A 24,256-nucleotide genomic window follows, 5' to 3' on the forward strand; every position below is an offset into this window, starting at 1 on the left:
GAGTGATACAATAATATCGATCAGGAAGATATTCGATATTCGATTGAATCCAGCTGGCAATAAAATTGTCGCGGATTAAGAAATATTTTTCATCGATGCACGCAAACGTTATTATTCTGTACATTACAACAACAACAAAATGCAAACGTATGTATGTATTCATTTTCATGCTAACATTCTTTTAATGTGGAGAACTCTGAAACCGATCAGCGTAGATCACTGAGATAATCTAAAACTGAATTGGAAAAAGATACCAGTACATACCGAGTATTATTAGGTATTATTATTAGGTTATATTATTAGGTATATTATTAGGTAATATATTATTAGGTAATCCCCTAAGTCCACCAACTAGATATTCTAATAAAAAAGCATTTCTCGATCTGTAACAGTAAAATTGGACCGATGTGTAGACTGCAGATTTTATGAATTTATGGGAAAGAAGTATAGGTGATAAGTAAAGTATGTTAATTACAGCTTATTAAAACTGTTTAACACTTAGCCAACCAAATAGGGAGATCTCCTAATTTTAAATTCAGTCGATTGATGACCGATTGGGTAAATCTTCCATGTCTAATTAAAAATGACTGCTTAATTTTATTAAGATTTGCAAGAAGTACGAATGTTGAAGAAGTAATCGATGCCATATAAGTTTACTTCGTAAGTTTTGTTTAATTGAATGAAATACTTTAATTTTATGAATGCAACAAGATTGCACGTGGCTCCTGTGTCTTTCAATTGATACTGACAATTTTTAATTTGTATAAATTTCCGCGGTCTACTACTAATGGGCCTACAACGAATGGCAAATTCCACTACGAAATTATCTTTCGACAATATCGCACACAAAATCTATAAAAAATTACAAGTGGACTGCGAATTTGATGCGCAGACTGATAGCACAGACAACCATAATCTTTCATTTTACACAAGATTTGAAAAGCCGAGTCTTGGCCAGCTTTTTTGGATCTACCAACTCAAATTCTACACAAAAATGGACAATTTGGGAAAAGGAGATACGATTATTCGAGCCTTGCGGCTCGTTTTTATAGTTACCGATTGTCAACAACTATAAAAACGAACCGAATAATCGTACCTCCTCTTCCCAAATTGTCCATTTTCGTTTCCAAGTTGTGGGTCAATTGCGGAGAATTTACTGTACCTATAAGAAGATTATTCCTAACAAAATTTTTAAAAAATCCTATCGTCAACACAGTTTCGCGCAACTTGAAATTAGAATGAATTCTTCAATTGTTAGGACTATGACATGGTAATCTATGCAGCGTACCTTGAAATGAAAGCAAAAGGCTGTAAAGACAAGACCACTGATGCCATCGAAGTTATGGCTATCATTGGCCAACATAAAAATTGAATAACGCTTCAGCGACTGCACCAGAGTTAAATGTTTTTATTTCATTGATTTCCGGATGATAACACTTCTGCTCGAAAATGTTGGGAACATCGATCAGGTGCATGTGCAATCGATAGCGGCAGGCGTTTGTCGTTCTTGTTTTCCAGCATTTCCTAGTTTTATCTCCCACGAAGACAATCTTATTATTATTACTTGCAATTTCGAAAATATTACTCGCAATTCCGATTGTCAACGACTATAAAAACGAGCCGCAAGGCTCGAATAATCGTGTCCCCTCTTCCCAAATTGTCCATTTTTGTGCAGAATCCGCGAACGTCGATTAGGGAGAATTTACTGTACCCGACTCTTTCTCGCCTTGTTATCGAAAAGAGCTGACGCGCGCGTGCGACCGGCTGTCGAAGCATTATGATAATTCCGAACAGGTGAGACAGGGAGAAGAGGGAGGAGGTGGGTCGGAAAGAGGGTGGAGGAGGTGGGAAGAGGTCGAACCCACGGGTTCGGGATTGAAGATCAATATTCGCCGGACCGAAAGGTTTGCCGCGAGCTCCGGCGGATGCACGAAAACGCACGCGCGAGAGGAGAGGAAAGGAGAGGAGAGAGGAGAGAGAGAGAGAAGGTCTCTCTGTGTGTGTGTGTCCCCCGTTCCGACGAAACTTTCGACTCCGGGTGCTGGCACCGACCGCTTTTCTGCCGTGGAAAGGAGACGCGGGTGCCGGCTGGAGGCGCCGCTTGCGCCCCGCGACGCACACGTATACACGCACACGTGTGCCCACACGCATAGTCCGCCGGTTTTTATCGTGCTTTACCAGCTGCATAATTCACGCGGCCCGCCGAGCACACACGCCGATTTTCCGTCAGACCGCCGGTGACCGCCGGGGATACGGACACGTTGGTCGGTGCGCGCGGATCCGCACGCGGTTTCGCGACAATCGCGGCAATCGCCGCAGGATTTCGGTGACACTGTCAGTTTTTTTTGTGTGAACCATGTGCCTGTGCCCGATGTGATCGTCAGCGAGCTGGAGCAAGCACACCTGCCCCTAGAGAACTCTTGGGCGTGGATTCCGTCTCTGAATTTGCTGGATCGCCACCGAGGTAGGGCCTCCCCAGAGTTTTCGCTTGTATTCCCCTTCTTGTGACGAACGAGACGTGACCGATTGTGAGAAATACACGGTTTTCAATTGTCTAGACTCTTCGAAGATGTCAATTCTTGGAATTGTGGCAACGAGAAGTACAATGTCTATGCTGGTTGATCGTCTTGATCTCTTCGCGAGTTGCAACATATGGCCGATTGTGATGGACACATGTTTCGCAATTATTATTAGGACTCTTTGAAACCCATAATTCTTTGAAAGAGAATAATATATAACTCTCTTTTTTTCTTTTTTTTTTATGTAACTCTTTTTCAAAGAGTCTTAAGAATAAGTACTGGAATCCCTGGGGTCTCTCACTGTCTTGACAGCTTTGCGAGTCGTTGGTTGTGGTGGACGCATGATTTTCAATTATTAGGACTCTTTGAAACCCACGATTCTTCGAATTGTAAGAATAAGTACTGGAATCCCTATGGTCTCTTACTGTCTTGACAGCTTTGCGAGTCGTTGGTTGCGATGGACGCATGATTTTCAATTATTGCGACTCGTTGGAACCGTCAATTCTTAGAATTGTGAGAATTAGAGAGACAATTAGAGTGAGAATTAGGACCTATAGGGTTTTTAACTGTCTTGAGCATTTTTGTGACAAGCGAGATATGGCTGGTTGTGATAGACGCGTCTCGATTTCTAAGATACTTTTTCGAACCCTTAATTCTTAAGTCTTAAAACTGGGAAAACAGAAAGCGAATTGTCTGCGACGTTTAACTGTCTCGACCTTTTCGAGAATCACAAGAGGCGACTGGATGTGATAGACACATGGTGTTCAATTATTAGGACTCTCTCAAACCCTCAATTTTCAGAATTGAAAGAAGAAGAGGTAAGATCTCTACTGTCTTGGCATCTTCGTGATCCCCGAGATATGGCTGGTTGTAATTGGCTGATGGTTTCTGATTCCTAGCATTTTTGGTTGCTTGCCCGAATTTGCTGAATCGTGAAAACAGGAGACCTCTAAAATGTTTTGCCGTCTTAACGTTTATATGTAGAAGTTTTAAAGCGTGGAATAAGAACTAAAGTTCATTCTTTTCTTGACGGTTCTAATAAATTGTAATTTATGCAACCGATATTTTAAAACGTTTTTAATCTTTTATGACACTTTAATATGCAACTAACTGTTTGTCCATAAATGCATAAAATCCGCGGTCTATTTATATGGATCGCGAAACGTGACTGTAGGCTTATTGTGTTAAGGACTCGGTTATCGAACGATTCTTGCAAGGTGATCGGTTGCCTAAAAATGTGAAACAGTATATAAATAGTATATAATTGTGAAATAGAATGTACTGCCTCTGAGCAGTCTTGATGTTCGACCTATTTGCGAGTCGCGTAACGTGATCGCAGGCTTGCACTTGTGAAGTGGTGTACTTCACTTTCTGAATAATTCTGACACGTGGACCGATGCTCTCAATAGCGAACATAAAACATAGGATACGTTTGTAATATCCGTTGTGATCGTGGTCTTGTGATTTCGAGTAAATCTTGGATGCAGAACGAATCGTCGGATTCGCTGAATCGTGGAAAGAGAAGAAGGTCTCTGACTCCTCAACTGTTACTTCTCTGTGAATTGGAAGCAGATTAGAACAATAAGCTATTGTGATCTATGCTTTCTGTGATCGGCGAGTGATCCTTCGATATGCACTGTACAGTTCGATTTGTTGGAAATAGAGATAACGGTTTAATTGTTATCTCATATTTTGAATTCTTTTTATCTAACAGCTGTTACGATCATAGTTTCGCGATTTCTATTGACATTACTAAATCCACGGTTTAAAGTATAATGATTTATTGACATTACTAAACACATGGTTTAAGGTATAACTGTTTATTGACATTACTAAATACGCGGTTTAAAGTATAACAGTTTTCAAGTGGTGATCACTAGATTAAAGCTAAAAGTTCGATTTTTACGGGGTGTTCGCGTTTTGATGCATTTCTAGAAATTAACCGTGGCGATCCCGAGATTAACATAATTCTATTTATAAAGCATCGGATGCGTCCGATTGTGATCGTACGCTTATGTCGCCGTAAGTTGCTTTTGAAGGTAGCTGGAAATGAAACACGAGTACAAACAGAGAAAGCAGAGAAATGCATTGTTTTCTCTGTCGATGCAGTCGTCTTTGTGTGCCATTCGTAGACATCGATTGTGACTTACGCGAGCTCATAAACATGTGCAAAGAACGTAACAGCACATACGTTTCTATTGGCTCGCAATGTTTGCGAAGAAGAATCAGGACAATATTTTTTCGACGCTGTCGGACGCATGGCTCCACTCGTTATCTTTCGTTTTCGTGAACCTTTCTACGATAACGATTTTGGGCGACGAGTGTCAAACAAATCGATGGGTCAGTACTTGCAACTGATCTGCGTCTTCCCACGGAGAATGTTAGCGACACGTGTCGTGCTCTTCACTATTATTCTCTGTTCGGTAGAAACGTTTCGCATCGATGATTTCATCATTTTCTGCGGTTTCGTCGAGACCAACGATCTGTACGGTAATATTCTCCCTAATTCGCGACGAGATTGCGCACAAAAATGGACAATTTGGGAAGAGGGGACACGATTATTCGAGCCTTGCGGCTTGTTTTTATATATATTATTATATAATATATAATATAATAATATAATATAATATATATAATAATATAATATGATATATATAATAATATAAATATAATATATATAATAATATAAATATAATATATTCTATATATTTAATATTTATTATCGGAATTGCAATTAATAATAATAAGATTGTCTTCGTGGGCGATAAAAATAGGAAATGCTATAAAACAAGAATGACAAACGCTGCCGCTATCAATTGCACATGCACCTGATCGATGTTCCCAACATTTTCGAGCAGAAGTGTTATCATCCGGAAATCAATGAAATAAAAACATTTAACTCTGGAGCAGTCGCTGAAGCGTTATTCAATTTTTATGTTGGCCAATGATAGCCATAACTTCGATGGCATCAGTGGTCTTGTCTTTACAGCCTTTTGCTTTCATTTCAAGGTTCGCTGCATAGATTACTATGTCATAGTCCTAACAATCGAAGAATTCATTCTGATTTCAAGTTGCGCGAAACTGTGTTGACAATAGGATTTTTTAAAAATTTTGTTAGGAATAATCTTCTTATAGGTACAGTAAATTCTCCGCAATTGACCCACAACTTGGAAACGAAAATGGACAATTTGGGAAGAGGAGGTACGATTATTCGGTTCGTTTTTATAGCTGTTGACAATCGGTAACTATAAAAACGAGCCACGAGGCTCGAATAATCGTGTCTCCTACTCCCGAATTGTCCATTTTTGTGCGGAATCTGAGCGCGAATTGGGGAGAAATTACTGGTATTACCTAACTGTGTAGCCTCGTTGTTCTGTTAATACCAGCTAATGCCGGTGAATAATGTTGAATGGAAGAGCGCACTGTCGGTGTGCAATAGCCGCAACACGGTATTTTTAGCGCAAACCGTTTCGCAGAAGTCAGGGATTCGGGCTGAACCAAAAACCCGAAGATCTCTCGGTTAACATTGTTCTAATAGAAACACTACGCCTCGTCGAACGTTCGTGCACTTCTCTTGCGCAACATATTTACGAAACGGAAGGCACGAGGTGTGAATCCACAGTGTGCCGTACAACAATGTTCGGCATGCTCGGCATGCTCTTCAAATAAACGATCAGCTCGATTTTTAAACGATCAACTGTCGATTCAGTGGAATGGTTCGCACGCGAAATTCGATTTTTCTGCATTTTAACGTCGATAATCAGCGAGTCAGCCGACCAACGATATTCCGTTATCACTTACGGAATCGCATTCGATTCTGTATCGCAGATCGCGTGGGAAACATCGAAGGTTTTCCTCTGCTTTGATTTGGTCTGGGTTAGATTAATTGGCGTTACACGGTATGCTGATGAACCGGAATTTTACCGTAACTTCCACAACCAGGAATCCTATTATCGTTCCGCGTTACCTTGGAAATCGGATGCACAGCGAGCTCAATTCTTTCATTTTTTGCACCGTTTTCCATTGTCTTCGTGAAAATGGCCCTGATATTCGCAGATAATCGACGATCGTAGATCATGCTTTTATGCGACGTAACATCCTGCACCGCGCCGTGCCTGATAAAGAAACACTAAAATACGTAAAAATGCGATAACAAATAAACCGGCGGAACACATAACGCGTACACGTTATCATTCTCGTCGATTCGAGGAATTTAGATTTTAACGAGCGTAATGAAACGGTTTCAAATTCAATTAGCCTGATGCTCTATGCTTTTCTGTAGATTCCTGCACGCGATAAATGCATAAAGTTCCGTAATTTGCTTGTAAGTGAGCCGTTATGCCCGTCACGATATAGGATAGAATGCGACTGCAGACAGAATTTTAGAAAACGATCAGGAAAGTTGGCAAATGAAATAACGATCGTTGGTAGAGATCAATTAAACAGAGATATACACGGAGAGGGGAACGCGGACTACGAAATCTGTATTATCTGTGCTTGCAGAGTAATTAAATGTGTAAATCACACGCTAAAGGAAGCTAATAATAGCAATAGAAAACGGAGCAGAGCGTTTCCTGCAAGTGGAAGTGGCCAACAGTGGGCAGACACGTGTGTCTAATAAACACGTTACCGGAACTGTGAAGACCGTGTTTATAGTGAAAGTATATTGCACGGTTAATCTGCCGTGCGAGTTCGACGATTAAGTGTTTTGCACGTAGATCTCGGCACGTTTCCCGATCGAAAATTACTTGCTCGCAAGAAGCAAAAGCATCGTTGAACTGTTTACAGCGCCGAAATTTAAACATCCATAAAATCAGCTATTTCCTACCTTCATCTAAGCAGAAACTTCCGCGACGAGTGCATAAACGGCGGAACAACGATTGAACAACAACCAGAACGACGATCTGAAAAATGGGAGAACTTTTTTGAGATCGATAATAATTTGAAAGGTTGGCCGTTTGATGATTGATGCTCGTCGTAAAATGTCACGGGCCGGCTTAAATGGCGCGGGGAAACGGAAGTTACTTATGATTCAAGCCCAATAATTTACGACTTACGCCCGCGAAATAACGTGTATCAGCTACGAATGTGGCCCGACCGCGGCCGCCGTAATAATGGCGCATGCGGAAAGTAGGCGATTCCTGACGGGAAAATAAATCAAAACTGCAGCGAGCACGAGGCTCGGGAAACGTGTCTGTGTACGCTTGCTCGTTGTTTCCACCGATTCTAATCACGAATGCATGCAGCCGCATTTTCGAAATGTACTCTCCCGTGAACCGGCTACCGCCGATGGAACGCGTTTCGACGCTTTCGGTTCGCTTCGCTCGCCAGGAAATGTATTTAATTTATAATATTTAATATATGATATAATAAATAGTATATTTAATATAATATTATCACCCATAATACTGAAAATTTAAGCCTTTAATTATTCTAATTTCGAAATCTAACTTTAAATTCACCTTTAATAAAACATTTATTAACTACCAAATTAAAAGAATATATTAAATTTAAAATTATTTATAAAATTTAAATTTAATATATTAACACCCATGATGCTGACAATTTAAGCTTTTAATTATTCTAATTTCAAAATCTAATTTTAAAGTCACCTTTAATAAAACATTTATTAACTTGATATTTATTACTTAACTTGTAATTTATTAACTTGAAATATCGTCGACGCCTTTACAGGTCCTTCAATTTGTACTTTCTACTAGAAGTCTATTAGCAAGGATCATCGATTACTGCGTGATCGTCGTCCATTTTTACGGCTTACAACGACAGGCATTCCAACGAGACAAAAATTGTACGAGCAACCTGTTAATAACATTCGAATAAAATTGTGACACCGCAGACGTGTAATGAAGTGACACACGTACAATGCCAATCAGTCACTTTTTTCTTCTGACATTGATAGCTGCGGTACTTATCGGCGAGCCGGAGATAGTCATTTTGAACGACGTGTGTAATAATTCCAGTTATCTGTAGTAATAAATAAATACAAGAATTTTCATCGGTAATACGTCCGATAAATTTGAATTGTTTCAATAACATACGATACTAAGTCCTACGAAGTTAGTAGTACAGTAATTTCTCCCGGAAATGCCAAATTTCGGGTTGCTGTGAATTTTCCGCTGCTAGTACTACGTCTATGTAATTTATTGCTGCGTCGATGCTAAGGGTCAACGAGAGTCGGTCAAGCGTGTGATGCGGCACGCGACGCGAATTCCCGGAAGACAATACAAAATGCTCTGTTTGGGTGTGAGTCAGACAAGAAAAATCGTGGAGCTACAAGGTACGTGGTAGGTACTGTCACGTGGCCTCCGAATTGCCTTCGAATCGCCTTCGAATCGCGTCACGTGGCCTCCGAATTGCCTTCGAGTCGCCTTCGAATCGCGTCACGTGGCCTCCGAATTGCCTTCGAGTCGCCTTCGAATCGCGTCACGTGGCCTCCGAATTGCCTTCGAGTCGCCTTCGAATCGTGTCACGTGCCCTTCAAATTGCCTTCGAATCGCCTTCGAATCGCGTCACGTGGCCTCCGAATTGCCTTCGAGTCGCCTTCGAATCGTGTCACGTGCCCTTCAAATTGCCTTCGAATCGCCTTCGAATCGCGTCACGTGGCCTCCGAATTGCCTTCGAGTCGCCTTCGAATCGTGTCACGTGCCCTCCAAATTGCCTTCGAATCGTATCACGTGGCCTCCGAATTGCCTTCGAATCGTGGCAAAAAATCAGAAATAAAAAAGTTAAGTCATCGTTTTTATTCTGGTATGAGTTTCTATAGAAACAAGCCGCGAGGTCCGAAGAGAATCGCGACTAGTATTCTGAGATCTGCCGATTTCAATTCCGACCTCCGAACATTTTTGGGGAAATGACTATCTCTTGACGGACATATTTGACGGACTTATTTGCAAGGGAATCCATACATATTAGGTCTACCGGAAAGTTCTGTCCGTTTTTGAATTGAAATATAACACAATTTTCATACATTTAATAATATTTATCGTAGAATATACTTTCCATCGTTACTTATGACATCTTGCCAGCGCGATGGCAACTTGTAAATGCCATTTTTAAAAAATGATTTATTTTTAGAGGCGAACAACTCGACTAGTGCTCGGTTGACGTCAGCTTCAGTTTTGAATTTCTTTTTCCTGTAAAAAGTTTTGCAAAGAGAGAAACAAGCGATAATCGGAGGGTGCTAGGTCCGGGGAGTATGGTGGATGCGACAATTTCCCAGCCTGGCTCTGCGATTTTCCGACGAGTCGCCAAAGCAGCATGTGGTCCGGCATTATCATCGGTAGCCATGTTTCCACGATCGCGTCTCGCTTAATAATGACACGAGACATCTTTGTTTCAGTTTATTTAGGAGAGTGCATGCGTGTAAATGCAACGATAAAGAGAGATGGTCATATATGTCTCGAATCAACATGTGCATATGGATTGAAACTTGAAGTGACACTATCGGACAGAACCTTTCCGGTAGACCTAATACATAACATTGGAAGAACGACGACAGATAATACAGAACGGGGAAAGTGTGTGCTTTAAGCCGAGTATTCTAACGTTCCGTGGAATGTCGTACGCTCGGTCAGTGGAAAATCTATCTCTACCGCAGTATTTTCGAAAGCGACCGAGCGCGGGTCGGTTGTGAGAAAAGAATGCCGGGCATTCGCGTGGAATCTCATTGAAGAATCTCTCGCGGTATCAACAATCCGGCGTGTTTAAAATCGCTCGGCCGGTATATTTTTTCTGTACGCCCGTGTGTGTGTGTAGCTTCATTCCAGCCGGAACGATCGACGATGATGGAGCGAGCACTCGCGCCCACTTGATGATTCAGTTTTCAAATGGAACGCTATTTCAGTTGGCCCGCGCCTCAAAGACCTTCCTTCCATCCCGAATTCGATTCCCCACGGAGCGCCGCCATGCCATTGTCCGTTATTCGCGGACGTTGTTACGAACATCTATTATTAGGCCACCTTTGACGAGGAGCTTCGATTCCGTTCGGAAGCTAACGAGAGGCGCCCGGCACACCTGGCCGTGTCACCCGTTCAATTTAAACGATCCTCGGGGTGAAAGTCGCACACTCGTGTATTGCTAAATGTTGTTCGATCGCGTTACCTTCTGGCCGATGCGTCGATTGCCGAAGTGCTAATAACCGGGATAGGCGGAAAATCGTGCGAGCGTGGATCGCTCGTGAGTAATGTTTGGTCTGTGAGTCCTCCGGCACTTGCGAAACCCAATGTGACATAAATGACACTGCCGATACGTTCGAGCCTTGATACACTGACCATCGGCACGAGATAAAGAGTTTATTTAAAGGAAATGTTGTTTGCCGGAATTGTACGCAACAGAATAAGTTAGGCGCCGAACAGGGAACAGCACAGAAAATATTTGCTAATACTGTTGCAACTGACCTAGCAACACTTTCGGGTGGCGGAGACATTTTCTGTTGGGTGACCAATTGCTGTGCCTTCGGTAATTCACATTTGAACGGTTTGTTTTTAAAGCGGCATAAGTCACTTTTTTTTTTATAAAATGAAAGATACCGTTCAATTGTAATTAGTGTTACCATTAACTCGATCTTTTGGAAAAAGTGACTTAGGCCACTTTCAAAATAAACGGCTCGTTTATCGAATAAGACATATTAAATTTTCTTTATTAAAAAATAAAGAAAACACGAGACTAGAAATATTTCTCTTCTCTAAAATAAACACAATGGGAGAATAGAAGTTTAATTTGCATTATAATATACAAATGTTATTGCATTATAATATTACAAATCGAAGGCACCCCACAGTAACAGACTCCGCTGCCCTATAGTTCCCAATCTATTAATTGCTGCGTCGATTCTCACGCGATTCGCAAAAGGAGTTTTCCATTTCTGCGAATATGATACGGGTAGAAAATGATCGTATTGCTTTCCGAGTACCATATCGATCGCGAAACTCGAAATGGTAACAGAGCTGGACAGTATTTCATGCGGGTATCAGTGAATCGTTTCACGCGCAATGCTTGCCACGCCATGTTCGCAGCATTTATAAGAGACGCTCGAGTAAAATCGGTATCGAATCGTAATCATGGCCATGTGTTGCAATTAATTTTGGGAATAACGATTCGATTGTCACGCGGATCGATATTCTCGCGTAAGTAGAAACTATCGATCTAATTTGTCCACTTTCTACGAAGTATTTTATTCCACGAGTACTCCAAGATTTGATATATCTAGGAACGTTATCGTACAATGAAAGCTAAAAGAATGAAAATTCACAACTGTCGATTCTACGACGATCTATCGGTATTAACTTAGCGAGAAAGTTCAAACAGCGGTGTCACACCGCGAATACATAATCTCATATGAGCTTTCACTTTCAGGAACAGTTCAAATACAAGGGCTTAGAGAAGCTGTTCACGGTTTACCAAAGGAGACTTCAGTATGGTTATCTGTCGCTCTTCGTTCTGCTACAATTGGTGCTCGGTACAACGTATTGTTTGATCCTGGTTACAATGGTGAGTGAAATCAGATTCGATAGAAACACGCGGCGAAGCTCGAAACGATATGTTCGAAATGAACGAAATGTTTATTTACGTTAATAATTACGAGATACGATATTTCTTGGCGATAAAGCAAATCGAAGAGAAACGCAATAGCATATTTCTAAATATTCGAATGCATTGAAAATGCGTGGGGTGACCAATTACTGTGCCTTTGGCCTTCTTTTGTTTTACATATTTTCGAATAATCTACGATTTCTTTCACAGCCACGACGACCAGCACTTCTTCATTTCCCTGATAAAATGAACGATACCTTTATTTATTGCACGTTTTCATTTACTTTCACTCCTAGATTTTGGTAACAGACAGTGCTTCCCGAGCTCCTTCGAATAATGAACGATATCGGATCTGAATAAATGTACAAATCAAAATTTTATTTCCGATAACGATTAATTTTCCTTCGAATAAAATTAAAAAATTAATTATAAAGCAAATCGAAGCAAATCTAAATATTCGAATGCGTTGAAAATGCCGACGTTGTTAGACAGACACGCAAATAAATGTATGAATCATGCCGAACGACGTCTGGTCGTTAACATTAAACAAATTCGTTTCGCACCGTGAAACAATAACACGGCGTGCACGTGGTACACGAATTAAATGTCGGGCGCACGCGCATAAATTATATTGGACGATCGAAAATTTAAATACGCCTCGGGAGCAATCTTGTCAATTTGAAATTTAAATAACCTCCGCGCGATCCTCGGAGACTAATGAGGCAGGCGAATAAATTTTCGCTTCGAAACATTGACACACAGCCGAGACTAGATATATTACTCCTGGGATTCTAAACACGCTTGAAGTTCAATGAATACTCGACGGTTTGTTTTAACGATTTGCTGCCAATTGGGCGGTTAGTACGGTCAACAAATTCATCGAGTCGACGGATAAAAAGATAACGACCACTTCGACCGTGTGTGTAGCGCTAAAATAGACCAAAAGAACGTTATATTCGGATGCGAGTATAAATGTCTTATGCTCGATGAAAAAAAAAAGAATGTTCCTTTTCTCCGTTCTCGTACTTTAATACGTTACGAACGAGTCGATCAGCGCGCTTCTCGGCTCTATCCACCCCTCGAATCGATAACCTATTACTAAGGAGTGCCGGTAATTTCGCTGGCATCATCAGACCTCCCCGGTGAACCAAAAATGACCACCATTCCCGGCCATTTTGCACGGGCAGAAATAGATCGGAACCGCTCGAACCGTAATCCAACTCGTTTCAATTTCTTATTGGCTCGTTTCTCGTGCTTAATTCGTGCATTCCACAAATATCGTCCCCGATCATAATATGGTCAAACATATATCGATGTTCATGGTTCGATCGTCAACCATTGTGTTCCTCGATTATTTATCACATCTTGTACGATTTATAGATAGTTTCTTCTGCTACGTATGGAATAACCAGATTACACTAATTTCTCCTTAATTCGCGCTCAGATTGCGCACAAAAATGGACAATTGCGGCACGTTTTTATAGTTATTGATTGTTAACAAATATAAAAACGAGACGCAGAGCTCGAATAATCGTATCTCCTCTGTGTATCCGATTATTAAAATATTGCGAACGAAATTACTTATATAATATATATATTATATTATATTATATTATATTATATTATATTATATTATATTATATTATATTATATTATATTATATTATATTATATTATATTATATTATATTATATTATATTATATTATATTATATTATATTATATTATATATATTATATTATATTATATATATATTTCCGATGAACAAGAATCAGGTGACCGATTCAGTTCTTAATGTAGGTTGTGAGCACATCGGTCCGTTCTTGATGTGTTAATTATCTACATGGTCGCACGCATGTAACCGCAGCACCTTCGATGCATTAAACACAAACGTAGAATTGTCTGTTTCTCAATTTTTACACTAAACCTACCAAGCACCAAAGATGCTAATTTAATATGATATATATATATATATATATATAATAATTTAGAGTTTTCGCTATTTTTATTATAGCGTATGCTTGAGTTAAGGTATGCGTTCAATCGTTGCCTGTAAAAGAGTCTTTGCAACTGTGACAGCTTTTGAATACAAGATGTGATGAACTGGTCATTTTGATCGACACGATAGATTTAGCGTAAAGACTCTGTGGCCAACCCAATAGATTTTTCGAAAATATCACAGGGTAATGGAGCCGAATACTATAGGGTGACCAATTGCTATGCTTTTGGCCTTTCGTTTGTTTCGTTCATTTTGCAATAAACAAAATAAAAGAATACAAAAGTTCAGATAAATATAAATTTCATTATGCCCAAAAACATAGCAAAGTCACTCTCTGTGGCCAACCCAATAGCCGAATACTATAGAGTGACCAATTACTATGGCCTTTCTTTTGTTTCGTTCATTTTACAATAAACAAAATCAAAGAACACAAAAATTCAGATAAATATAAATTTCATTATGCCCAAAAACATAGCAAAGTCACACTCTGTGGCCAACCCAATAGCCGGATACTATAGGGTGACCAATTGCTATGCTTTTGGCCTTTCTTTTGTTTCGTTTATTCTGGAATAAACAAAATAAAAGAATACAAAAATTTAACATGTCTTCTTGAATAAATATAAATTTCATTATGCCCAAAAAGCATAGCAAAGTCACAACAATTGGTCACCCGACACAGTGAACCGTCTTCGCTGCTTCAGCTTCGGGACATTTTACAGAAAAGGGCCCGATTTCATCATCGCCAAAACGCGGCCGTTGAACGAATGATTCTTCCTGCAGGTCAGCGTCGAGAACTGCGTGCCAGACGTGGTCGTCTGCATCGTTGGCAGCGCGTTGCTATGCCCGGTGATAGCCCTGTCCTTCCGGTCGAAGATCATCGCTAAGAACAGCTACATGCCGGTGATGTTGTCCTGTCTGATCGTGATACTGCTGGTGGTCGGCGACCTAGCCGTGCCCATTTACTACACCCTCACCTACACGGAGGACAAACCGATAAGGTACCATGATCGAGCAACTCCGACTCTTCGCAATCGCCCGAAGGGGGGCCCCCCATTTAATTAGCAGCCGCGACCTTGCACGGTCCACCATTTTCCTCCGTTCTTTTTCCCACCGCGGTTCCACCGCTCGCTTCCTCGAAACCTCGGTTACGAAAGATCGGCGAACCACTTATCGATATTAATCTCCGTCGCCGGGTTTTGCAACGTTCCCGCGAACCGCGAACACTTCCTAGAACACGCATCTCGTTTCAATTAACGGCGGGCCGGGTGTGCATGCCGTGAACGCGATCCCGATCGCCGCTCTGATAACAACGCGTTGGATAATAATAATCGTTATCTTCGCAACGCGGCGCGTTATTCACGAATGTAAATGAACATTTCCTGTACGGCGAGACCGCGCGCCGCGGTCTGAATTAGCACGGAAACGGGGACGAAATTAATATTTTGGATAGCGCGCGGTTGAAGGTCGATCTGTGGTAGATCGTGGTCTTCTTTCTTTTTTTTTGTTTTTTTTTTTTGAAAATAATGATCATTGCGACAAGGAATTGAACGAGAATGTTCTCGAGAATGTTTAGATGAATGTTTAATTAATGTCTAGAGAAGATTAATGTCTAGATTAATGTCTAGAGAATGTTTAATTCTCTCTAATTTATTAATTTGATTATTATAATTCTCGATAGTTCTTCTTTCAACCCCTTTGCTCTACGATTTCGTTCACAGCGTTCGTTGATCAGCGCTTCTTCGTTTCCCTGATGAGACGAGATTACTTTTGCTCGTTGCACGTTCTCATTTTCTTTCAGTCTTAAGTTTTGGTAACAGATTGCACTTTCCGAGGTCCTTCGAATAATGAACGATATTGGATCTGAATAAATGTACAAATCAAAATTTTATTCCCGATAACGAATAATCTTTCTTCGAATAAAATTATATTCGAGCTATGTTTCGAATGTATCCTACGAGTAAATTAAATAGTAAATAAAAAAAAGTAAAAAAAATAAGTAAATAAAATATGGCCAACTCCGTGTGATCGATTCGCACAAAATCGTATCTGAAAATCTAACCTATTTGTTATTCTGTTCGGTGGCTTTCAGTGAGTTTTATTTGCCGTAAATATTGTACAATAATTGTACAACAATATTATATGTATATAATATGTATAATATGCAGGGTGTCCCAAAAATGTCTCGCAATCCGAGAATGAGAGGTTCTTGAGGTAATTTGAAGTAAGTTTGTCCTTGGCGAAAATGCGATCCACGGCTTTGTTTACGAGTTATCAACGAAAAAGAGTGACCAATGAGAGGTGAGATATGCTGGAGCAAGGCGGCCGAGCCAACGAGCGGAACTGGGCTTCGCGCGCTTATTGGCTCGGCCGACAAACACTAGGCGAGCTCGCCTCTCATTGGTCAGTGTTTTTCTTTAATAATTCGTAAACGAAGCCACGCGTTGCATTTTCGCTAAGGAAAAGGTTACTTCAAATGATCCCAGGAACTTCTCGTTTTCGGCTTGCGAGACATTTTTGGGACAGCCTGTATATAATAATATATTATTAAATAAATTATTATATTATTTATTATATTATATATATATTATATATTATATTATATTTATTATTATTATTATTATATTATGTTATATATTATATTATTATATTATCATAAAATAAATAATATATTATATATATAATATATGTATATAACATAATGATACAAATAATAATAAATAATACCATAAAATAATATTGTATAAACATTGTATAATACAAGAAAATCGAATCTTTTGCAAACGAGAGAAAAGAGATAAAGCAAGAGATCCATCCGGTTCGGATAAATCCCCGGTAAACCTCGCTTTAGGAAGGTAATTCGTTAGCCGTGAATCGCAATTTCGTGAAAAATTATGAAACCACCATACCGTATGTTAATATTACGCGTTAATCCACGGTTTGTTGGCGAACGATCGAGATCGCGAGAATTGCGCAACCGGTGGTATCCGCCGATCGGTCCGCAGATTTTTCTTCCGGGTAGTATTAATCGCGAGCCGTGAACTTCTAATCGTGCGGTGGTCGTCGAAACAATCGTTGCAAGTTTTTAAATGCGTTCCTCTTTTTTTTCTCCCCCAGACCAGCGTACGCGACGCAGGCATTGCTCGCCTGTTACGTCTTTCTGCCGCTCACGGAGAATCTGCACGCTTTCATACTCGGGATCACGGCCACCATATGCTACCTGGCCGCGCTCTCGTTAATCACTTACAGCAACACGTCCGATTACGTTACCAAGGTAAACACCGACACCTTACGCATTTCCTTCACGTGAGTCGCTTGACCGAATAAACATGGATACAGCGGGCGTTAATGCGCCGTTTAAGATAATTAGAGGATCAGCCAGGTTTATCTTCGGTGTTAGGCACTCACGTGGGCCGCCGATTATTATCGCACACCGGCGGAGGTACAGGGCTGTTCCAAACCCGCGACCAGCTAGCACGCTATTTTAACGCTTTTCTAATTGGAAATCTGTTAGCACCGATCTTCTGGAACAACGCGGTGCGACGAAGTATACGGCGACAAATCAATTAGTCGATAGACACGATTTATAATACTTTGCAATTCGTTCGATATTGTTCGTCGTTCGACAGAGAATTTGATAGACTTGTTCTACGATTCCATTCGCTTGGCAGTTCGATTAATTTTAATTTATTTCGAACCCGATAAAGTGTATCAGTTTCAGTTTTAACTTTAACCCCTTGCCGTACTTTGACGAGCCCCACACGTCATGACAATTTCTAGTAATAATTTATTGAGTACAGATGTTATCCTGTCCTTTAAAATTACAATAAAATTCGAATCTCTTGGCATCGATATTTAGGCATTCAGGTTAATTTAGGCACAAATTGATTTTCTTTCTCTTATAAGAAATTATTGCGATTGAAAAATTTCTAATCGCAGTAACTACGGAAAAAGAAATGGTATGTCAAGGGGTTAATCTCGCCGACAAACTAGACAGAGATTTACAATCGATGTTCAGAAAATGTGAGAATCGTATTTATGAAACGTTTAAAAGAACGATATAGAACGTTTGAAACGGTCTAGGCCAACTTTGAGAGTATGTTGTACCGATCACAACGATGAAAGATCTGATAAGCGTAGCACTCGCAAATGTTTTGTCGCCGACTGCAGGAAGTTTGCATGTTGACACTCCATTGAATCACTTCCTGGAAGGCTGTGCCTATTAATTACGGGACCAGTTACAAAACACTGTTTCAAAACCATATTTACACTAAAATAAGATTACGACACACCCGATCGTACGATATCTTATTATTAAGTTACATCCCCTAATTGTAGCGCATGTATCGGGTTGGCAACTAAGTAATTGCCGATTTGTTCGATGAAATAACAAATTTGTGTGATGCGAATAATTACAGATTCAACGTAACTTTAACACCTTTAAACGAAAACTTAACGATATATCAGATTTGTATATTTCTATATTAGAAGTAATAGAAAATAGAAATATACAAATATATGTTATTTTGTTAAGCTTTCGTTTAGATATCGGTAACAATGTAAAAGTTACTTTGAGTTTATAATTATGCACCACACTGTATTTGCCAACCCAATATTTAGCCCAACTCTCGACTGCAGTCTTTCGATCTCTGATTTTCCAGATCATCACAGACACGATCTATTTCATTTGCGTGAACGGCCTAGGATTGTACTTCAGGTTCATGAACGAGGTCGTCATCAGGCGGTCCTTTCTCGATCGCCGGAAGTGCGTTGAGTCGACGCTCAGATTGAACTATGAGAAAGATCAGGAAGTATGTTTGAACTTTTAGATTATTCTTTTCTATCGACAATAAGATGTTAAACGGTATTTTACATCGTGTCTACATTTTTAGGAACAACTCACGCGAAGCATATTGCCGCAACATATAGCCGCTAAAATTAAGAAAGAATTCAGGGACGTGTTCAAGTTCATCGAGGATCACAAGCAGCCTCCACCTAAAGGGCGACCTCACAGGTATACTATTCCTCTCAGAACGTATTCGATCGTACGTATTCGATATACAGAGTGTCTCAAAATTATGGTACTTTCGGGAAATTAGAGATTACTGAGGTCATTCGAAGCAATTTTTTCCTTTACACAAATTCTCTCCGAGGCGTCGTTAACGAATTATCAACGAAAAACATTTGACCAATGAGAGGCGAGCTCGGCTGACGCGCGGCGGCCAAGCCAGTTCCGCTTATTGGCTCGGCCGCCTAGCGCCGAGCGCACTCGCCCCTCATTGGTCAGTGTTTTTCGTTGATAATTCGTTAACGATGCATCGGAGAAAATTTGTGTAAAGAAAAAAATTGCTTGAAATCACCTCAGACACCCCTCATTTCCCGGATTATAACCATTCATATATTTCGTATACGAAATACTTTCATTGGCGACAAATTCTCATTTTTATAATACAGGATGTTTCGTAAATCATGGTACAACCAACAAAGGCTCCATTCACGAGAACTCGCCAGATTACTTGTAAGAAGTAGGAACGGAGAATCATGAACAGACACGAGTCAGTAATGTTCAACAAGATTTGATCAAAAGAGCAGCTTTCCAAACATAAGGATGTTTATATCTTTCTTTTCAATTAATTCTTACATTTATAATTACGTTCTGGTCAGTTGTATCACGATGTACGAAACACTTTGTACACTTCGCTTTTTCTCCGAAGAGGCTTATCGTTGGAATTAAAGAGCGCTTCGTTTTCAGTGATCTGTGCGTCGAAACGCACAACAATGTGAGCATTTTATACGCCGATGTGGTGAACTTCTCTGGACTGACTGTCACCCTGCCGGTTCGCAAGCTAGTGGAAACGCTGAACGATCTATTCGGCAGCTTCGACGAAGCTTCCGAAAGACACAACGTTCTGCGAATCAAATTCCTGGGTGACTGCTATTATTGCGTGAGTGGGGTGCCTACACCGAACTCGCAGCATGCCAAGAGCTGCGTGGACCTGGGTACGTTGGACATCCTCAGATTTTGCAACAGCCTAAAATTTTGGGATGTTCGGTTAAATTCGTTACGATCATTTTGATATCTGGTTGACCACTTGCTGTACCATTTTCTTCATAATTCACAATGATTATAATATTTTTTATTGTTACAATCTCTTAGAAGAGAAAGAAAAATTATGTTATTATTATTTATGTATATATTATTATTATATTATTATATATAATAATATATTATAATATACTATATTATTATTAATTATGTTATTAAAATTATGTATATATTATTATATTATGTTTAACCCTTTAGGATTTTAGGAAGTACTAAGAACTTTTTTTCTCCTCGAAGGACTAGATTACTAGATAATGGAAAAAATGAACAACGCATCCTGATCTTTTCAATTATAAATATAATTGTACATATATTTATAATCAAATTATATGATTATAAATTCTGAGAAAAGATGTACAGTAAATGCTCCCTAATTGACGCTCCGATTGTGCGCAAAAATGGACAATTTTTATTGTCCAATTTATTGTATATATACATCTATCCTGAAAGGATTAAACATAGATAACAATAGAACAAAATTGTATTCTCTATATCACGAGTCAAGCTCGTCAAAGTACAACAAGGAGTTAACGAAGTTTTGCTAAGATAATAGAGCATGCGGGTAGGCATTCTATGACTAGAATAATAAAACGAACTCGTTACAGGACTGGACATGATAAAAATCATAAGAGAGGTGAGAGCAAGGGTGCGCCGAGAAAGCGGCGTGGACGTGAACATGCGGATAGGCGTTCATTCGGGGAACATAATATCTGGGATCCTGGGTGCCAACAAGTGGCAGTACGATGTCTGGTCACGCGATGTGGTTATAGCCAATAAAATGGAGCAAACCGGGAAGCCCGGCAAGGTGCACGTGACGCAACAGACGCTGGATCTGGTGGACGCGACCGAGTACGACTGCGTACCGGTCGAGTCCTTGAACGACGAGATTCTGAAAAAATACGAGATTCGCAGCTACCTGATCACGCCGTCGCTTCCCGACGAGCCGTTGCCTAAGCAGGTGCGTATTTCCCGGTGGCGTAGGAAGCCTGCGGCGATCAGTCGATCGAAGGACAATCGAATCCACCTTGTCGGACAAAGTTCGAGCAACTCCTACGCCACTGATCAACCTCTGTCGACCGTTCGAACGAACTTCCGTTGAGCGTTCCGCATCGTTGACAGACGAACCTTGTTGCAGAACAGCGAGAACACCTTGGGAGTCATGACCCCGGACTCCCCTCCGCCGATGGCCAACAAGCATTACGTGCGGTTCTACAATGTTCGATCGAGCAGCGTCACTGCCGCAACCAAAAACAGCAGACGGCTGACGGCTACTATGGCGAATCACGTCGACGTACTGGCCAGCACTTATAGGCGACGCACCCATTTCATGGACTCGTGCCTGAAAGACTATCACCTGATGCTGAAAGCCGCGGACGCCGAGATGGAGACCGCTATCAAGCAAATGCCTCTCACCAAGTGGGAGTGAGTAATTAATTGACCCCAACTGCGATACCGTTGCGGATCGACGCGTTGTTGATACTATGCCAACCGTCGTGACTTTGCTTATTTAATGTTTCATCGGTAACTTCATCAGTTTTCAAGTAGTGGGGATAGAGAGACATATATAAGTCTATAACGAGTGATGTCAATGAACCTCTAACTTTGTTGATACCTTTGTTTCAGACAATGGTGCAAATGGGAACATATAAACCCGTTACTGCTAACGTTCCGTCAGTGGAGCTGGGAGATACCGTTCCTAAAGGAACCGGATCCCCTTTTCAAGTTTTACGTCAGCTGCACCACCTTCGTATTGATCTTTATGGGACTCATTTATTTGGTACCTACGCTTTCTTTTTCCGAGTATGTTCCCTTCGTAAGGCCGTTTGGTCAGTAACCTACTACGGATCACGAGCAGCACAAAGTCCTAGCAATGATCGATTTACTTTTAGGTGGCACGTAAGCACGGCGATCAGCTATGCAGTAGCGATGTTGTTTCTGATCGTTCTGACGCCTATCGTCTGGATGCATTTCGCGTGGAACCGGTACCAGGACCCGCACGACGAGCACGAAAGTCACGTTCCCCATCCACGCAATAAGATCTTGTGCTTCTTGTATCAGACCAGCGTGAAGGTGATCATTCTATCTTTTACTTCGTTTACTTTTGTGTATTTTAGATTAATTTTAGTATTATGCTTTAGGTTGTCTGGAGCGCGTATCTCAGGATGATACTTTACTTGGTCATAACGATTATGTTAGCTGCGTGTGCCATGTTCGATATGATTGTAAGTGAAATTAATATAATAATAATATATAATAATAATATAATTATTATATATATAATTATATAATAGTATAATTATTATGTATATAATTATATAATAGTATAATTATTATGTATATAATTATTATATATATATAATTATATAATAATATATAATAATAATATAATATAATAATTTGTACATTTGTGCGTATTTTTAGTTCGAATGTAAGGACGAGGACGATCTTGCTAGTAATAATATAACATCGAGCATATCGGAGCCGGGTGCTGCTAAACTCAAATGTACAGCTACACCCTGGGTAAGATTATTTAGTAGGTACTAACTAGACGCTGTAAAACCTGTCCCTAATTGAACGTTTCGCATCCTGTAGGACAAACTTCTTCGCGTTCATTGAACGATTGATATTTTTTTCTTTTCAGCAAATGACACAAACCTGTTCCCTGGCGATTCTAACGAGCTTTTTGTTTCTGAGAGTCCATTATCTCTTAAAGCTAGCGATAGGTATCGCCGTAGTGGGATTTTACTCTGGAAACGTTTGGATGCACCGTTCGAATTTGTTTCAGGTAATGATAATTAATTACAATTTATTTATATTATTTATATTATTTATAAACAAATTTATATTATATTATTTATATTATTTTTTATATTTATAATTACGCGCGCTTTCTTCTTATTCGCCATTTTTGTTCTCCACAGTCGGGTGAAAGATTAAATCCTTACTTGGAACCAAGATTGGCGCACATTTTGAGTGTAGTTTTCCTCACGTTCTCGTTGCATCTCATCGATCGTCAGGTGAGCTATATCGAATCCGATGTTTTCCGACCAATATCAGTCGCGTATTAATTTTCACGGTGATCTGTTTAGGCAGAGTACTTGAGCAGATTGGATTACATTTGGAAACGACAGTTGACGAAGGAACAGGACGAAGCGTTCCACACTAGAAACGCGAACAAACTGCTACTCCGTAATATCTTGCCAGAACACGTTGGTACGTTTACACTTCGACCAGACATTAATTCTCAGAAATATATAATTTAATTAACATTTGTTTTTTATTCGACTTCCTTCTTCGTAGCGGAGTTCTATTTAAACATGAACAGAACCGAAGAAAACGAACCGTACCACGAAGCGCATAATAACGTAGCGGTCATGTTCGCTTCGATCACGGACGTAAGCATCGATGAGAGCAACATTCTGGCGGACCTTAACGCAATAATTTGCGAATTTGATAAATTACTATTCCAATCTGCATTCGTTTGTCAAATCGAAAAGATCAAGATTGCTGGTAAGATGTGTATGAATCAAAAATCATAAGAGCGTTCATAATGATTTATCAGCTTAAACAGTTATTTAAGCATCGATGGAAATCCTGCGAACATTTTCGTAGTCAAATATAATTTGAGGTAATATGTGTTACGTACACTGTTATTTTGACAGGTACTACCTATATGGCAGCTTGCGGATTACAAGCCTCTCGACGTGATTCGATGCACAGCACGGAAAGCGAAGACGTGTTTTATGACAATGTAGTGAAAGTGATGGCTCAGTTCGCAGCTGAAATGATAGCAGTCCTTGACAAGCTGAATGCTAGACTGTTTTATATGTCTAAACCTTACAGGTACCACAACTACATTCACGCGTACCTTATTTATGGAAATGAAGTTTACAATGATAAAATGTTTTTCTACAGGTTAAGAATTGGAATATCTCATGGAGAAGTGACAGCAGGCGTAGTGGGTGCTCAAAAGCCGTTGTATGATATTTGGGGTGATCCTGTGAATATGGCGTCAAGGATGGACACAACAGGTCTTCCGGGACAGATACAAGTTCGTCTTACTTAGAACTATTTATCACAATAGC

General features: G+C 40.1%; 1 protein-coding gene across 4 annotated transcripts in view; it reads left to right on the top strand.

Moving 5' to 3' along the window:
• The window catches only part of ACXD (Adenylyl cyclase X D), a 39,423-nt gene that overhangs the window by 12,809 nt on the left and 2,358 nt on the right, over positions 1-24,256 (top strand). For 3 of the 4 annotated variants that reach the window (XM_076526071.1, XM_076526073.1, XM_076526072.1), the window contains 18 exons: positions 11,895-12,029; positions 14,849-15,066; positions 17,183-17,339; positions 18,727-18,876; positions 18,958-19,079; positions 19,818-20,065; positions 20,777-21,129; positions 21,307-21,593; positions 21,795-21,971; positions 22,061-22,241; positions 22,310-22,393; positions 22,593-22,691; positions 22,813-22,956; positions 23,093-23,188; positions 23,261-23,384; positions 23,472-23,681; positions 23,834-24,014; positions 24,087-24,222. In XM_076526071.1, coding sequence (XP_076382186.1) covers positions 11,895-12,029; positions 14,849-15,066; positions 17,183-17,339; positions 18,727-18,876; positions 18,958-19,079; positions 19,818-20,065; positions 20,777-21,129; positions 21,307-21,593; positions 21,795-21,971; positions 22,061-22,241; positions 22,310-22,393; positions 22,593-22,691; positions 22,813-22,956; positions 23,093-23,188; positions 23,261-23,384; positions 23,472-23,681; positions 23,834-24,014; positions 24,087-24,222 — 3,102 coding nt within the window. Of the gene's footprint in view, positions 1-2,040; positions 2,465-11,894; positions 12,030-14,848; positions 15,067-17,182; positions 17,340-18,726; positions 18,877-18,957; positions 19,080-19,817; positions 20,066-20,776; positions 21,130-21,306; positions 21,594-21,794; positions 21,972-22,060; positions 22,242-22,309; positions 22,394-22,592; positions 22,692-22,812; positions 22,957-23,092; positions 23,189-23,260; positions 23,385-23,471; positions 23,682-23,833; positions 24,015-24,086; positions 24,223-24,256 lie in introns of those variants that run through there. The other variant, XM_033484333.2, reaches the window with a different exon arrangement.

This window comes from Megalopta genalis, chromosome 13 (genome assembly GCF_051020955.1).
Source record: "Megalopta genalis isolate 19385.01 chromosome 13, iyMegGena1_principal, whole genome shotgun sequence".
NCBI classification, from domain to species: Eukaryota; Metazoa; Arthropoda; class Insecta; order Hymenoptera; family Halictidae; genus Megalopta; species Megalopta genalis.